Here is a 19,214-nt window from a genome sequence, read left to right on the forward strand (position 1 = left end):
AACTATGTACAAACAAGTTATTTGCAGGATAAACTGGAAAAATCAGCAAAAGAAAGATACTAGAATTAGAAGAGATCATAAAAGGTTTACTACAGAACGTAGGATTTTGGCTAGGAATTGAAGGAAGTCAGAGAAGCCAGGGGGAAGAGATGAAGGAGGGCATTCCATGCATGGGGGGCAGACAGTGAAAATGCAGAATAGGAAAGTGGAATGTCTTGTTCCAAAGGGCAGCAAGAAGGCTCATTGTCACTGGATCCCAGAATAAATGGAGGTGGGGGGTGGAGTAAGGTATAAGAAGACTGGAAAGGTGAGGGTGGGCAGGTGATGAAGGGCTTTGAACACAGATAACTTTATATTTGGTCTTGGAGGTGACAGAGACCCAGTAGAGTTTATTGAGTAGGGGAGTGACACTCTGACAACTGAGTGGAGGATGAAGGGGAGTGGGGAGAGACTTGTGGCAGAAGACCATCCACCAGGCTATTGCAGTCCAAGTATGCAGTGATGAGAGCCTGCATCCAGATGGTGGCAGTGTCAGAGGAGATAACAAGGCATATGTGAGAGATGTTACAAAGGTAAAATTGACAGGCCTGGGTAACAGATTAAATATGAGGGGGTGAAAGACAGTGAGGAGTTGACAATGACAACTAGGTTATGAGCCTGAATGACTGGGAATATGGTAGTGCCTTTGACAGTAATATGGAAGTCTGGAAGCAAAGGGAGGGGAAAGGATTAGGGAAAAGATAATGAATTCAGTTTTGGACAGGTTGATTTTTTTTTTAATAGCATTTTTTTTTACTCAATTACATGCAAAAACAATTTTCAACATACATTTTTAAAAATTTTAAGTTCCAAATTCTCTCCTTCCTTCCCCCTCTCTTCTCCCTCTCTGAGATGGTAAACAATCTGATGTAGGTTATACATGTGCAATCATGTAACACATATTTCCATATTAGTCATTTTGTGGAAGAAAACTCAAACCAAAAAAAAAAAAGTGAAAAATAGTAGGCTTTGATCTGCATTCAGACTCCATCAATTCTTACTCTGGAAGTGGATAGTGTACACTCCCAGACATTGCTAACTATGGATAGATATACTGCTGTAAAAACCTAAACTTGGCTGTTCTCCAGAATCTAAGATTTGTAGTTACTAAACCTCAATCAAATTCAATAGAGCTAAACCTTGGGACACCTACAGTCAGGACAAATTAGCCAAACAGGCACGATGCTTATACAGGGGCTTCTAAATCTCTTATCAGCTGATGACAAAATTCCAACCTCAGCAAGTGAGTTTAACACTTAGGACCAGGACTATCATGAAGGTACTCTGTTGATTCAGTTCCAGAAGAGCCTTAGGGATTTTACATGAGCTTGCCAGGGTGACGATGGCCATGATGTTCTCCAGACTTAGGCACCCTTACTTCCAGGTCAAGCACCAAACTCAATACCTTGGATCACCCAACAACCACCACATCCTACAGCCATAGACATTTTCTTCATTAACTAAGTTTAAATTATCAAAGATGAGAATGTTCTGCCCTATTTTTCCCTGGCAAAAAGGAGCACTGAATGAAGTTGAATTTTTGCTTCACTAGAGACAAATGGGGCACTCAACCAGAGTGAATAATTAATGAATAGTGAATTATTAGTGAATTATTTCATTTAGGAGGAAAACTTGCCAGGATATATGTAGTGAGATATCCAATGGACTAGTCTGTCATTTGTAGTATTCACTTGAAACTTGGCACATGCCATCTGGCATTTCTGTTTATGTTTTTAGGTACACATCCTGTCTCTCCAACTAGCCTCCAAAGGCTAGGGACTCTGTCTCTATTCCTAGTGCTTAAAGTGTCCTAACAATGAAGCTCTCTTCCAATACCAGCCTTGAATAAAGAGCAGTCAGTTGTCAAGTTATGAGCAAGTAGGAACAGCTGTGTCTCAAGGCTGCCAGTGTGTGGGTTTGGGACATACCACAACCCACAGCTTCTACTTATTCCATGGTTTTATTTAGAGACTTTAGAGCTACTGTTGATATTTTTGGAGGTTGGAAGGTAATGTAGGTATGGTAAAAGAAGAACTAGCATTAATGTGAAGTTCTTGGGAGTCTGAAAGTTGGTCCTCTTTGACAAAGGGAACATGGAAATAGTAAAGGAGCAAGTGAGTGACGATGGGAGTTTAGAAAGTGAGTAGAGTAACTGAGTGGAGAAGAACATTTGTTGTGTGAAATGGGAGAGAAAGACAGTGAACTGAGATGCTGAGAGCCTGGGCAAATGTGGAGCTAGTCAGCCTTAACTTCATTGAGCCCTGATTGAAAGAGTGCTGGGCACTAGAAGCTGGGTCCTCATGTCCCTGCCCCACAGCAGGTATACAAGGCTGCAAGAGCAACGGTGGTAACGAAATTTGGTCATTCGTCTGAGTCTGACATTTTCTGAGCACTTTCTAGGCTCTTTTGGGGAAGGAAGCTTGTGGGAAGGACTGCATGCACATGGGGTGTGTATTGTGATAGCATGTAACTGACCTTTGGATATCTGTAGAAAGGTTGTGTAATTTCCTAGGTTAGGACACTGTGAGTCAGTGGAATGAATGTTGCAGGTGAAGTCAGAAGATCTGGGTTTAGATCTTGGCTCTGCTGCTCACTAGCTACTAACCTCTCAATACTTTAGTTTCCTCACCTGTAAAACGAAGGGGCTGGGTTAGATGACTCCACTTTCTCCCAGAAGCTAACCTGCATGGTGGAAAACCCAGTCCAGAGGGGAGGTGGTAGCAGTGAAGAACCATCAGCAGGGTGAGTCCTGGGCTAGTGTTAGTGAAAGAGGCTGGTCATACAAGCTTTGGGAGGGCCGTGGATGCCGTGGCACTGTGATTCCATGGCTTTAGTGTTCTAGTTCAATATAATTTGAATTATCAAAAGAACATTTCACAGAAGAAAAGGTATCTGAACCAGGTCTTAAAAGAAGAGAAAGCTTTCAATAAACAGACTGCTGGGGAATTCCAAGCATGGGGGACAGCATGAGTAACAATATGGAGGCAGAAGGCATAGAAGTTTAGGGAACAGCAAGTGGTTCCGTTTAACTGTAGCACAGAATCCACAAAAAGTAGTTTGAAATAAGGTTGAAAACCTAAGTTGGAGCTAAATTGTGGAGGACCCAGAATGCCAGGCCAAAGAGTGTGAAAGCTGTTTGGTGGGAAATGAGGAACAATAGATCTTTTTGAGCAGAATACTGATGTGGTCAGAGCTGTACATCAGGAAAATTAAACTGACAGTGTTGCGTAGGATAGATTAAAAAGACTGGATGTGGGGAAAACAGTTAAGAGGTTACTGGAACAGTTCAGGGGAAGAGTAATGTGGGTCTTACATAGTGTGGAAGTGGCAAAAGAATGACATTGACAGAATTTGGCAATTGACTACATGTGAAGGATCAAGGTAGGTGAAGAGTTATAGTTAACCTGAATAGGGAAAATCGTGATGCCACTAATAGACATAGGAGAAGGAACTGGTATGAAAGTGAGAATGATCATTTTGGAATACTGAGCTTGAAGTATTAGCACAGCACCCAAGTAGAGATTCTTAGTAGTCAGGTGGAGGTTTGAATGTCTAATCTCTTTTCCACATGACAACCCTTCAGATATTTGAACATGGCTACCATGTACGCCTTGTCCTACTAACTCTTCTAATTTCCAGGTCAAATATCTCTTTAATTGTTCCTTATATGTAATGGTTCCAGACCCTTGCAGTCCTCCTCTAGATGTAGTCCAGTTTGTCAGTCTCTTTTAAGATGTGGCATCCAGAATTGGACACATTCCTCAAGACAGTATGCCATTGATGTTGACTGGTTATTAATCTCGTCATCTGCAAAATTAGGGAACTGAGCTCCAAGTTTGCTTCCAGATCTCAATCCTTCAAATGCCTTTCTACCCCACTACTTCAACCCTCTCCCTGTACCCCAGTGTTTTTTGTCTGTTTCCCTGAGGAGGAAATTCCATCTAGCAACGCAGATCAGCAGCTCTCCTGCAACTTAGAATCTCAGTTTCCCGAAAGCACTGATACATTAAGTGATTCACCAGGGTTACACAGCCAGTATTTATCAAAGGTGGGGCATGACCTCTGCCTTCCTGACTCTGAGGTCAGAACTGTATCCCCTGTGCCATATTTGCCTTTCAACCCCCAACTGTAGGAGTTTAATAAACTCTTCCTGTCAAGTGATACATGGGGCATCAGGTCACTTTCTTGGTGGCCATACATCCCTAGGGATGGTTCTTGGCACATCTTACTTCAGTAGCCCACACTGGCTCTCAGGGCCCCTCCCCTAGTCAGGGGCTATGCTCTCCTACATAATCCTAAACGTAACCTATGCTCTCCTAAATAAAGGGGCAGCCCACACAAGCAACCAACATTAACTTAATGGGAGATCTCAACCAAGACTATCTGGTTTTTACTGGGGAACCAAAGGGCCCCCAATGAAATATTAAGGCCTACAGCAGTGCAGGGGTTATCTTTTGGTTCTCCTCACTCACAGCATAGATACAGCCAGCAGTTACTTCTCTGAGTTGAAGCTCTTCAACCATCTCCATGGGTCACTAACTTTCATCCCATCAAGAAACACTGTCTACACTGCCTGTGTCAATGGGGAACCCAAAATTCAGTTAATTACAATAGGTGGCAAATGCCACAGAAATGCAATATGTGGTTTAGACAGAACACTATGTGACATGAAAGTGGAACCAGACAGCAGTCAATTATATGTGCTATGATGTGATGTCAGGCAGGGGGTTGCCCCCTGGGGCCCAAACAGGCTTGGATCTGAATAGTGTGAAAGAATTGGGTCAATGCCTCTCATCACTTGGGGCTATAGAAATGGTGGCTTTCCTTGTCCCCTCAGGAAGTGATAAAAGTTGCACAAGATTTCAAGAACACTTGCTTCTGCTGAGCAAAAAACAAGTGCTGACAGGAGAGATGCTGCCTACGCCCCCCTTTTCTGAAAAGGTGGCAGTCCACAGGTGTGAAATACTGCATATTGTGTCAGATTTTTTCAATGTTTTGACCAGTTTTGCTGAATTTTTTTTAAAACCAGTGACCTGCAAATTACTAAATTAGAGAGATCTGAGTTCAAATCCCACCTCAGATTCTTCGTTATTTGACCCTGGGCAAGTTACAACCTTTCTCAGTGATTCCTCATCTATAAAATTAGGAAAATAATAACTGAATCAGTTCTGCTATTAGTGTGTCAATATGCATTTCTAAAAAATATAGAATTATGAAAAATAATGAAATTTTAAAACCACACTACCTATGGAAAAGATGGAGTTGGGGCAAAACTCAGAGACTTTTGTTGATGATACATAAAAAACAGATTGAAACCTAATGAAAAGGATAGCACCATTTTTACACATTAAATGGTTACGAAATACACAAATATTAACAATAAATAGTGGCACTCTCTGCTACCTAGGGGAGCTTGATCTGCCCCAAATACAGGCTGGCAAAGTTGACAGCTGCAAGAGAGAGGGGAACCTTTTCTGACCACAACTCCAGGATCAGGGGGCTGGGCTGTGGTGATGGCAGAAGGTGGGGATTGGGTCGTGGTGGAGGGAGTTCAGGTCAGCCCTCCTCTGCCTACATTCCCTCCTGTGCCTTAAGATAGATAATAAGCATATCATATCACTTTGAAAAATGCCTGAAGTTTGCTTGTGGAAGTAGGCATCACAAGGGCTATAGCTTGGAAATTACTGTGAAGTGGTGCAGTTTTCTGTTGTGTTCTTGTTGTTTCTTAAGGATGCAATTGAAAATAAGCAAACTCAAAATCTGTGTTATGCTTAAATTGTTCCCTAATACATCAATTCTACTGAAACAAATTAAAGTTTTATAAAGAAGCATAACAGAAGAACCCCTCACAGGGTTGTTGTGAAGATCAAATGAGATAATTTATGTAAAGTGTTTTGCAAACCTTAAAGCATTCGCTATAAATGCTTTAACTGTGGTACGAGAAGAATTTTGAGAGTCCCTTGGACAGTAAGAATATCAAATCAGTGAATACTTATAAAAAATTAATTCAGGCTGTTCATTGGAAGGTCAAATACTGAAGTTGAAGCTTAAATACTTTGGCCACATGATGAGAAGATGGAACTCACTGGAAAAGACCCTGATGTTGGGAAAGATTAAAGGCAAAAGGAAAAGTGGACAGCAGAGGATGAGACAGACAGTAGCATGAAATAATAAACATGAACTTGGACAGACTTCTAAAGACAGTAAAAAATAGAAGGGCCTGAAGTGCTACAGTTCATAGGTTCATGAAGTGTCAGACATGACTGAACAACAACAAACAAAAATAAATGCTAGAAATTTTGTATCTAATGACTTTTTCTCATCCTTCATCCTTCTTAACTTCTCTGCAGCATTTGATGCTGTTGACCACCTTTTTCTTCAGGATACTCTCCTTTGGGTTTTTGTGACACCACTTCTTCCTGGTTCCCTTCCTACCTGTCTTTCCAGAATCTTTTGTTTGATTGTAACACATATCTTGCATCTTAACTTTGGCTATTTCCTAACCCTCTGTCCTGGGGCCTCTTCTCTTTCTTGATCACCTCATCAGCTTCCATGGACTTAATTATCATTTCTATGCAGATGATTCACATATCTATATATTTAGTCCCAGTCTCCAAAGTGATTTAGTTCCACATCACCAACTTCTTACTGGACTTTTAAAATTGTATGTCCTGTAGGAATCTCAAATTCAACATGTCCAAAAACAGAACTCATCATCTAATCCTTAAGCTCAGATCTGACCATCTTATTCCCTCAATAAACTCCAGTGGTTCCCTCTTGCCTCTTGGACAAAACATAAACATTTGGTTTTTACCACCCTTCACAATCTGGCTCATTATGCATCACTCACCTTTCCACACTCCATGGTGCAGCTAAACTGTCCTGTGTCTGCACTGGATGTCCCCCATGGCTGGGATGCTTTCCTTACTTCCTTCAGACTCACTTCAAGCACTACTTTCCACGTGAAACCTTTGCTCATTACTCTGAATGCTAGTGCCCTCCCTCACTAAACTACTTCATATTTGTTTTATATTTATGTTACATATGTATGTGTTGTCTTTCCTGATAGACTGTAAGCTCCTTAAGAGCAAGGACTATTTCAGCTGTGTGTATCCCAAATTTGTGAAGGATGCCACCATTCTTCCAATCACCCTGTTTCACAACCAAGGGGTCATCATGGCTCCTCATTCTCTCACCCAATATGTCTAATAAATTACCAAATCTTGTTTCTCATATGTCTTCTTTCCTCCCACATGGTTATTACCCTAGTTCAGGCCCTTATCACCCATCTCTTCTCTGTAGAATTATTCAACAAGCATTTATTAATCACTTACTATATTGCAGCCACTGTGTCAGGGGATAGTAATACAAAAAGAAAATCTAACAGTCCTTGTTTTCAAGGAGCATTCTATTGTTCCATTCTATTCCTGCAGACTATTTAGTAACATCCCACTTGGTCTCTCCCAAATCTTCTCTAATTTCCTTCTACATAGCTGCTAACGTGATTATAAACTCCAGTGGCGCCCTATTACCTCTAGAATCAAAGAAAGTGTTTTGTTTGGCATTTAGAGCCTTTCACAACCTAGTTCTAACCTACCTTTCTAGATTTATTTTACATTACTCCCCTTCATGAACTCTACAGTCCAGTCAAAATGAACTTCTTACTGTTTCTCAGACACACCACTCCATTTCCTCTCTTTGCGCCTTTGCGCCTGCTGGAATGCACTCCTTCCTCAACTTCTACATGATGCTTTTCCTGATCACTCCAATTGCTAGTGGCCTCCCTTGTCACATAGTATGTGCTTAATAAATGCTTATTAATTGATGGATTCTGGGCCTATAGTTCCTTAGCCTCCAGATGAGGGGATCTAATAAAATATCCAGGGAAGAGGGTGAAGGGTAGGGTGCTGGTAGTATAAGTAAGAACACGTGTAGTCCAATGTATGATTCCAGAGATCCAAGAAAACAACTGGCAAGCAATCTCAAAGTCAAAAGTCAGAAATCTACAAGAGTAATATAACACCTACTTAGTCAGTCTTATCTTTTCCCTTTTTTGTGACGTCATTTGTTTGTTTTGGCAAAGATACTGAAGTGGCTTGCCATTTCCTTCTCCAGGTCATTTTACATATGAGGAAAATGAGGCACACAGGGTTAAATGACTACCTTCAGCGTCCCACTGCTAGTGTCTGAGGCTGGATTTGAACTTGGGTATTCCTGACTCCAGGGCTAGCTGCTCTATCCACTATGCCACCCAGTCAGGTTCTTTTTATGGCAGAACTTTTTGGCCATCCTCCTTAGACTTACTTCTGACTTGTTCTTTTCCCAGAATTACATTCCTTTTTATATCCTTTATATCCAATCTTATCATCACATTCTATTGTTTCTGGTGTGACCAGGAATTTCAGAACTCTATGGATTGATATTTTTTTAAATTTAAATTTATTTTCCCCAATTACATGCAAAAACATTTTCAAACATTTGTTTTAAAAATTTTGAGTTCCAAATTCTGTCCCTCCTCCTTACCACACTCATTGAGAAGGCAAGCAATTTGATATAGGTTATACATGCATAGTCATGCAAAGCATATTTTCCTATTAGTCATGCTATAAAGGAAAACAGACCCCCCCCCCCAAAAAAAAACCAAGAAAAAGAAAGAATGTTAAAAAAAAGGATGCTTTGATCTGTATTCAGACTCCATCAGTTCTTTCTCTGGGGATGGATAGCATTTTTCATCATAAGTCCTTCAGAGTTGTCTTGGATCATTGCATTGCTGAGAATGCTAAGTCATTCATAGTTGAAAATCTTACAATATTGCTATTGCTGTGTACAATGTGTTTCTGGTTCTACTCATTTCACTTTGCATCAATTCATGTAAATCTTTTCAGGTTTTTCTGGGAGCATCCTGTTCATCATTTCTTTTAGCACAATGTATTCCATCACAATCATATATAACATCTTGTTCAGCCATTCCCCAACTGATGAGCATCCCCTCAATTTCCAATTCTTTGCTACCACAAAAAAAATTGCTATAAATAGTTTTGTACATATAGGTCTTTTTCCTTTTTTGTTTTTTATCTCTTTTGGGATAAAGACCTAGTAGTGGTATTGCTGGGTCAAAGGGTATGCATGATTTTATAGACCTTTGAGCATAGTTCCAATTTGCTCTACATAATGGCTGAATCAGTTCACAACTCCACTAACAGTGCATTAGTTTCTCAATTTTCCCACATCACCTCCAACATTTGTCATTTTCCTTTTCTGTCCTATTAGACAATCTAATAGGTGTGAGGTAGTACCTCAGAATTGTTTTAATTTGCATTTCTCTAATCAGCAGTGATTTAGAGCATTTTTTTCATATGACTATAAATAGCCTTGATGACTTCATCTGAAAACTGACTGTTCATATCTTTTGATTATTTATCAATCAGGGAATGGCTCTTATTTCGATAAGTTTGACCCAATTCTCTGTATCAGACCTGCACAACTTGTAAACTTCTTCAGGCCACAGATAGGTTAGACTAGAGACAGACTGATGATGGTTGGTTGTTGAGGGTCATGTGACAAACAGGAGAGAGCACAGTGGCAGCCCGACACTTTTTGTGGGTTGCCTGAAATCCTTTGGCAGGCTGCAAGTGGCCTGTGGGTCATATGTTGTGCAGGCCTGCTCTATATATTTAAGAAATAAAACCTTTATCAGAGAAACTTGCTTCAAAAATTTCTGCCATCCATCCTATTCTCCTCACTTATTCTATTCTCTCTCTCTTCTTTTACCCTGTCCCTCCTCAGAAGTGTTTTGCTTCTGACTACTGACTCCTCAATCTCCCTTCCCTTCTATTAAGCACCCCCTTTTCCTCTTATTTCCTTCTCCTCCTATTTTCCTATAGGGTAAGATAGACTTCTGTACCCCATTGAGTGTGTGTGTTATTGCCTCTTCAAGCTACTTCTGATGAGAGTAAGGTTTAAGTATTCCATCACCTCCCCCATCTGTTAAAGCTCTTTTATGCTTCTTTTATGAGATAATTTACCCTATTCTAATTCTTCCTTTCCCTTTCTCCCAGTGCATTCCTCTTTCTCACCTCTTAATTTTATTTTTTAAACTATCATCTCATCATATTCAATTCATTCCTGTGCCCTCTGTTTATATATATTCACTTTATCTGCCCTAATAATGAGAGAGTTCTTATAAGTTATAAGTATCATCTTCCCATGTAGGAATGTAAACAGTTTAACCTTATTAAGTCTCTTATGATTTCCTTTTCCTGCTTTCCTTTTTATGCTTCTCTTGAGTCTTGTATTTGAAAGTAAAATTTTCTATTTAGCTCTTTTCACCTAGTCTTTTCATCAGTAATATTTGAAAGTTCTCTATTTCATTGAATATCCATTTTATTCCCCTGAAGGATTATGATACTCGGTTTTACTGGATAGGTGATTCTTGGTTGTAAATCCTACCTCCTTTGCCTTCCAGGATATCATATTCCAAGTCCTCCAATCCTTCAGTGTAGAAGCTGCCAAATCTTGTGTTATCCTGACTGTGGTTCCATGACACCTGAATCATTTCTTTCTGTCTGCTTGCAATATTTTTTCCTTGACCTGGGAGCTCTGGAATTTGGCTAGAATATTCCTGGGAGGTTTCATTTTGGGATCTCTTTCAGGAGGTGATCAGTAGATTCTTTCAATTCCTATGTTACCCTCTGGTTCCAGAACATCAGGGCAATTTTCCTTGATAATTTCTTTTCCTTCTTTTTCTTTTCTTTTTGTCTAGGCAGTGGGGTTAAGTGACTTGCCCAGGGTCACACAGCTAAGAAGTATTATGTGTCCGAGGCCGGATTTGAACTCAGGTCCTCCTGAATCCAGGGCTGGTGCTCTATTCACTGCGCTACCTAGCTGCGCTGATAATTTCTTGAAAGATGTCTATGCTCTTTTTTTTTTTTTTAATCATGGCTTCCAGGTAGTCCAATAATTCTTAAACAATCTCTCCTGGATCTATTCTCTGGGTCAGTTGTTTTCCCAGTGGGATATTTCATATTGTCTTTTTTTTTTTTTCATTCTTTGGACTTTGTTTTGTTTCTTAATGTCTCATGGAGTCATTAGCTTCCACTTGTTCAACTCTAATTTTTAAGGAATTGTTTTCTTCAGTGAGCTTTTGTACCTTCTTTTCCATTTGGCCAATTCTGCTTTTTAAGGTGTTCTTCTCTTCAATGAATTTTTGTGCTTCTTTTTCCATTCAGTCAATTCTGCTTTTCAAAGCATTCTTCTCCTCATTGGATTTTTGTACTTCTCTTACCATTTGACCTATTCTGTATGTGGGTGTTTTGTTTTTTTTTAAGGCAGTTTTGGTTAAGTGATTTGCCCAGGGTCACACAGCTAGTAAGTGTTAAGTGTTTAGTCTGAGGCTGGATTTGAACTTTTTTTTTTAAGGCAATTGAGTTTAAGTGACTTGCCCAGGGTCACACAGCTTGTAAGTGTCAAGTGTTTGGTTTGAGGCCAGATTTGAACTCAGTTCCTCCTGACTTCAAGGCCGGTGCTCTATTCACTGCCCCCCAGTCTATTCTGTTTTTAAGGTGTTATTTTCTTCAGTATTTTTTGTGCCTCCTTTATCAAGTTATTGACTTGTTTTTCATGATTTTTCCTGCATCATTCTCATTTCTCTTCCCAATTTTTCCTTTACGTCTCTTACTTGATTATTTAAATCCTTTTTGAGTTCTTCCATGGCCTGAGATCAGTTCATATTTTTCTTTGAGGTTTTGGATGTAGGAGTTTTGATTTTGTTTTCTTCTTCTGAGTGTAGGTTTTGGTCTTCCTTGTCACTATAGTAACTATGTATAGTCAGAATTTTTTTTTTCTGTTGTTGCTCATTTTCCCAGACTATTTCTTGACTTTTAATGCTTTGCTAAAGTAGGACTCTGCTTCCAGGGTGGAGGGTGCACTGTCCCAACCTTCAGAGATACTTCTAGGGACCTGTAAGATTTCGGTTTTTCCAAAATGATATGATCTAAGGAGAGGTGTGTTTGCTCCTCTCCTGGCCTGTCCTTTGGTCTGTGAGTGACCTCAAGCGCTCTTTTCTCCTTACTCCATTGTGGCCCCAAGCTCTGGTGTGCTACTGCTCCTTCTTGCCCTAGGACTGCCACCCAGGACTGGGACCTGAATCTAATATGGGCAAAGCAACAGAGTCCCCCTTCATTGCTAGCAAAGAGATCCTTGTAATCTCCTTCTAACCAGTTGTTTGACTCCCTTACTGCATGTGGGCTGACAGCTCTGGAGCAGGGTGGATGCTGCTGCTGATTCAGTCACTCCCAAGGCCTGCTCTTGGTTTGCTGAGGCCTGGTCTGTACTGTGTAGCCTGAATTGAACTGCACTCCACTCTGACCCCAGCGTGACAGACCTTTCCTGCCAACCTTCAAAGTTGTCTTTGGCTGGAGAATTGTTTTAGCCTGTCCTTTTGTGGATTATACTGCTCCAGAATTTGTTTTAAGGCATTACTTAAAATTGTTCAGAGGGTTTTTCGGGAGAGCTCTGGTGAGTCCCTGACTCTTCTCTGCATCTTGGCTCCGCCCACTGGATTGACATTTAAGGAACAGGAAGAGGTAGAAGAGCCAGGAGTAATGATGGAGAAAAGGGAAATCAGAGAAATAGAAGTACTAGTCTGTGTCATGGTGTCCAAAGAAAGAGAGTGGTCAGCAATACTAAATGTTGCATAGAGATCAAAGGCAATGTATACTGAAACAGATGTCACTGAATTTAAAAACAAAAAGGTCATGAATGACTTTGGAGGAGCAGCATTAGTAAAAAGAAGGCAACCAATATGGAGATGGGTCTTGAGTGCAGGCCAAATGAAGACTAGCTGAAGGAACTGGGGATGTTAAGCCTGAAGGAGAGAAGTCTTAGGGGTGGCTTGACTTCATCTATTTCAAGTACTGTCCTCCAGCATAGAGATTAGACTTGTTCTTTTTAGCCCCAGCAGGCAAAACTTGGAATAACAGGTGGAAGGTGAAAAGAGGGAAATTTAGGCTCTATGGCAAGAAAAACTGCCTAACAGAGCTATCCAAAAGTAGCATAGGCTGCGTTATGAAGAAGTAAATTCTTCCTCACTGTAGGTCCTCAATCAAAGCCTAGATGATCACTTGCTGGTTATGTTGTAGTGGTGACAACTTTGAAATAACCCTAGAAAGCAGTCTGGTAAAAAATAGGTATATCCCCAATTGATAAATGGTCAAAGGATATGAACAGGCAGTTCTCAGATGAAGAAATTAAAGCCATCTATAGTCACATGAAAAAATACTCTAAATCACTATTGATTAGAGAAATGCAAATCAAAACAACTCTGAGGTACCACATCACACCTATCAGATTGGCCAACATGACAAAACAGGAAAATGATAAATGTTGGAGAAGATGTGGGAAAATTGGAACACTAATGCATTGTTGGTGGGGTTGTGAACTGATCCAACCATTCTGGAGAACAATTTGGAACTATGCCCAAAGGGCTATAAAAATGTGCATTACTCTTTGACCCAGCAATAGCACTTCTAGGGCTATATCCCAAGGAGATCATGCAAATGGGAAAAGGACCCACATGTACAAAAATATTCATAGCAGCTCTTTTTGTGGTGGCAAAGAATTGGAAATTGAGAGGATGCCCATCAGTTGGGGAATGGCTGAGCAAGTTGTGGTATATGAATGTAATGGAATACTATTGTGCTATATAAGAAATGATGAACAGGCTGACTTCAGAAAGACCTGGAAAGATTTGTATGGTCTGATGCTGAGTGAAGTAAGCAGAACCAGGAGAACGTTGTACACAATAACAGCCACATTATACGATGACTAATATTGATAAACTTAACCCTTCCCAGCAATACAAGGATCTAAAACATCTCCAAAGGCCTCGTGATAGAAAATGCTATCTATATCCAAAGAAAGAACTATGGAAATTGAATTGCTACTTTTTTTCTCTTCTGTTGAGTTTTGTTTCCTCTTTCTGGTGGTTCCTCCTATTGGTTCTAATTTTTATTTATAACATCACTAATGTGAAAATATATTTAATACGAATGTACATGTATAGCCTATATCAGATTGTGTACCATCTTGGGGAGCGTGGTGGGGAGGAAGAGGGAGAAAAATTTTAAACTCAAAAGCATATGGAAGTGATTGTTGATAAATCAAAATAAATAAAATTTTTTTTTAAAAAATTAAAAAATATAAATATAAAAAAATAGATATAGACCAATATCTTACACCATTTACCAAGATAAGGTCAGAATGGATACATGACCTAGATATAAAGGGAGATATCATAAGTAAATTAGAAGAACCCAGAACATATTATCTATCAGACTTATAGATAGGAGAAGAATTTATGAATTAACAAGAGAGAGAGCTTTGTGAGATGTTAAATGGATGATTTTGATTACAATAGCTTAAAAAGCTTCTGTACAAACAAAACCAATGTAGCCAGAATTAGAAGGAAAGCAGAAAATTGGGGAAAAAATTTTATAGACAGTTTCTTGGATAAGGGTCTTATGTCTCAAACATCTAGAGAACTTTGTCGAATTTCTAAGACTATGAATCAGCCCCCAATTGATAAATGGTCAAAGGATATGAACAGGCAGTATTTGGATGAAGAAATCAAAGCTATCTATATTATATGAAAAAATGCTCTAAATCATTATTGATTAGAGAAATGCAAATTAAAATAATTTTGAGATATCATCTCATACCTATCAGATTGGCTAAAATGATCAGAACAAAAGAATGTTGTATACAATAACAGCAATATTGCTCAGAGAATAACTGTGAACAACTAAGTTATTCTTATTATTATATATATTTTTATCAACTACAAAAGACCTATGAAGGAAGATGCTATCTTTTTTATATTATTAAATTGCTTATCTTCATCAGAGAAAGAACTGATAAATAGAAGTATGCATAGTATGGTTTTATTTACATACACACACATACTATTATACACACACACACATACATACATACATACATATATACATACATACACGTCAAATGGTGACCTCTAGTGTGAGGTGGGGAGGGAGGGAGACAGTTTGGAACTAAAAATGTAACAAAAAAAATAAATTTTTAAAAATCTAGTTCAATTGTATAATGCCAAAATCACCAGAAAAATGGCCAGTGAAGCTGAAGATGGATAGCATCCTGATATTTTGAAGAAAATAACTGAAGACAGATACATTGATCAACAAATTTTTAATGTACAAGAAACAGTCTCATTCTGGAAAAGGATTCTTTTTATAACTTACATTTCTAAGAAGGAAAAAAAACTGAACCTAGATTTTCAGTGTCTAAGGACTGTCTAACACTTTTATTGGAATGTAATGCAGAAGAGGATTTTAAATTAAAATCCATACTTTTTATTGGTCTTGAAATCTTTGGGTTCTGAGAGACTACAACCATCAAACACTTCCAGTTCTTTAGCAGTAAAATAAGAAATCATAGGTTACTAAAGCAGTTTTTGAAGATGGGTCTTCAAGACATTTTAGTCTGAAATATATTGCAAGGACAACAATGTTGCATTTATTGCATTATAATTTTAGATAATGTCCGAGGTCATCCAACTACAATTGGTTCAAGTATCAAAATGCAAACATGCAAATTAATGAAAATGTGACTAAAGCTCTCGGCAACTACCACTATGTATTAAGATTTAGCAAAAGGGGGCAGCTAGGTGGTGCAGTGAACAGAGCACTGGCCCTGGATTCAGAAGGACCTTAGTTCAAATCCGGCCTCAGACACATAACACTTACTAGCTGTTCAAATCTGGCCTCAGATACATAATACTTACTAGCTGTGTGACCCTGGGCAAGTCACTTAACCCCACTGCCTAGCCCCCCCCCCCAAAAAAAAAGATTTAGGAAAAGAAGACAGTTTGCTGCTAACATAATATAAATCACAATAATGACACTGTCATCATATTGTCAATGTAGGTTTTATCTTTAGATTACATAGTAATTTTTTAAGTTTTTAAACTTTGCTTTCTATAACTACTTTATTGTTTTGTGATAAACTTGAATCAGAAATACATTTTTCTTATCCTTTCCTCTTATACTGATAAATTAAAAACTAATTAAAACAATTTCCATTGCATATTTCCAATGGGCTGGAATAAATGACCATATTTTACATGTACATATAACTTCAATTAGTGCAAATTCAAACAACGTGACCCTTCATAGGATTCATTATTCACATTAATTGGGACCTAGCTGTAAAATGAGGACAATAATACTTGTACTACTTACTTCAAAGGGGTTTTCTGAAGATATCACGTTATAAACTTTAAAGTAGCATAAAAATCTGTTAACTTTTTCTTAAATTTACCTCTCATAGTTGCTATGAGGATCAAATGAGATAATATTTATAAAGTACTTGGCATAGTGCCTGGTACATAATAGGTGCTATATAAATACTTACTGCCTTCCCATCCTCCACTCCCTTACTACGTGCCAGGCATTGTGCTAAGAAGCACTTTACAAAGATTATCTCGTTTGATCTTCACAGCAACTCTGAGAGGTAAGTTTAAGAAGACCTTAATGTTAACACATTTACATAGCACTGTAAGGTTTATAATGTGCTCCTTCCTTCATTTTTGACATATATGTACACTAGAAACATTAGTTACTCTTACACAAAGTCTGCCTACTTGTAAAGGAGGGAAGAGAAAATTCTTTGACTTACCCAGAACACAAGGATATTCATGAGATGATCTATGCTTGTCCGTTTAAAGATGTTCTTTCCACTGTTCTGCATTAATTTGGTGTCATGACCTAGGTCAAACACAGGCGTATTTTGGGGGATAACCAGTTTTATTCAGAATCAAGCAAAAGCAGCGTAAGAGGACAAGGCCTTGGAGAAAGGTCCTTGTCCCCCAACACACACTATAGAAGTCGTATTTGTAAGTTGAGTACCTGCTATGTCTTTAGATAGTGGAAGGTAGAAGCACTTGGTGTGCTAGGATTCCTGGGGTCTGAAGAGCTGGACATGACTGAATGACTGAACAACAACAAATGTCTATAGAAACTTCACACCACTTCCTTTCTTGAGCTCTCAGGGCCCGGTGTTTTCCACAGACAGGCACTTCTAGAACAGCTGGACATTTTTTTGTAAGAAAATTTCCTGACAATGGGAACCACAGACTTTTGGGAAGTATCCTCCGCTACAAGGGCAGTTCAGTCCATAAGTTCTAAACCAGGGAGATAGCTTTCCCGCAATAAATGAAGAAATAGGGTGGGAGTATAAGAGCAAAGTTGTTGGGAGGGGGAGAATGGGGGAACTGAGAGTAGTGAGGAAAAGCTTGTTGAGCATAGAGGTGATAGAGTTGAGACCGCTCTGGTGAGGAACAACATGGTAGCAAACTCTCCATGGTTAACAGAAATAACTCTGAAAACCATCCACCAGAGATTTTAGCTGGAAGAACCAACATGGGAAACTCAGAGTAAAAAGCTAAAAAGAAGGCAATTTATTTGTCCTTTCACTATCTAACTGTTATTCTTCCTGGTCATCAATTATGTGAATTGTTGTTTGTCTTTCATTTTCAAAGTGGGCCAGCAACATCATGGGTGATGTCTTGACTTTTGCATGAATTGGATTTGTGAGCCAATAAAGTCTTCAGCCTCACTCCTTCTTCCTGAGTCACTGAAATCCAGTGGCAGGACAAAAGTCAAGATGACTGGTGATGGCCCAGGATGCAGTGCATGACCTTGGAGTCTTTAATGCTTGACCAAGCTCTAAGAGCTCCATAATGCCTGCTTCAGGCACTTTTATGGCTGCTGGAACACACTGTTCTCATCTGCCTATTCCATTGGGGAAAGTCTTCATGTGTTTAGGGTAGACATCCCTCTAACTCACCAACAAATTTGAGCCTGTTGGTTACACTCAATTGGGTTTGGCCCATCTGCCCAGATGGTTTACTGGGATGTGGTCACTGTGCATGCTACAGCTTCTCGGAGTCACAGGAGAGTTGGGTGAATCAGGTAGACACCAAAGGTGAATAACCAGCCCTGAAAAGAGCTTGGCAAGCCCTCACATCTATGGGTTGAACACCAAAAATACAAAACTTCCACCATGCAGTACTGTTCTTTTCATTCAGGTGTTAGCCTGAAGACATAGCACTGCAATAGAAATGTGGCTAAGTCTGTAGGAGGCAATTTCCCAAAAAGATCTTTAGAGATGTATGCCTCCCCCCACCTGCCTTGGAGGACAGATATAATTTAAATATCATGCCAGACAACAAGAGACAGGAACTCTATTATATTAATATGGTAGTAATATCTTTTCAGTCAAAAATCAGAACATATGGTCTGACAAAGGATATTATTCTTTTTCCAAAGCTTCATTAAAAGTACATTTTCCTTTCTTGACATTTGAGGCTCCTAAGCTCCATAGAGCTTCTCACATCCCAGAAACCAGAGCCAAATGAGAGAGCGATGCAGAAACTGTGACTCAGTAACACCAGTAAGGCTGCTTCTGTCTTCTTCCAAATTATTACTACTTGGTTAATGAGGATATTGGGGGTAGAGAATATGTTTATTTCACATCTTTTTGGCTCTCAGATAGGGACCTTGGAGAAGGCCCTGCAGACTAAGATTCAACTAGGAGAGTGGTCCCAACTGTTTGACCTAGGTTGTGACTGTCTTACTGAGCCTCTTTACCTTCCTTTTCAGCTGGTGGGGTCCTATGAGAAAAGGAAACAAGAGTATAGGACCACATGGGTCTCTAAAGCTATGTTACTCCGAAGAGCATGAAGACTCTTCCTTTTAATAAATTCTCTTTTTTATCTCATGGAACTTTAACTCCTGCTCCCACTGTGTGAAAGAAGTGACAAGTCCAAGTTGTCCCATTATCCAGCTGAAGTCAATGGTCAGCCCACTGACATGAAGCACTGAGGGGAAGAAAGGGACCTCTTACCTTTCTCTACCACTACTTCATGGCCTGGGAAAATCCCGGCCTCTGCTTGGAAGAGGATGCTACTGATAGTATCATATATCAGATGTATTCTCTCCCCATGTGACAGACAGTTGGATGAATAACACTGCAAATGGACAATAATTAACTGGGCCCAAAATTGAAAAGGAAAGTGGGCTGAATTGCCTTTGAGAAACTGAAGTTCTTTAAATGACCTCAAGTTTCTCTTAGGAAACAAATGC

General features: G+C 39.4%; 1 protein-coding gene across 1 annotated transcript in view; it reads right to left on the reverse strand.

The window, feature by feature from the left end:
- Positions 1-19,214, reverse strand: part of LOC114025871 (phospholipid-transporting ATPase FetA-like) — a 112,642-nt gene that overhangs the window by 55,222 nt on the left and 38,206 nt on the right. The window contains exon 10 of the mRNA XM_027839390.1: positions 16,747-16,835. Within this exon, the coding sequence (XP_027695191.1) occupies positions 16,747-16,835 (89 nt within the window). The remainder of the gene's footprint in view (positions 1-16,746; positions 16,836-19,214) is intronic.

The sequence above is a fragment of the Vombatus ursinus genome, unplaced genomic scaffold (genome assembly GCF_900497805.2).
Source record: "Vombatus ursinus unplaced genomic scaffold, bare-nosed wombat genome assembly UNPS02014832.1, whole genome shotgun sequence".
NCBI lineage: Eukaryota > Metazoa > Chordata > Mammalia > Diprotodontia > Vombatidae > Vombatus > Vombatus ursinus.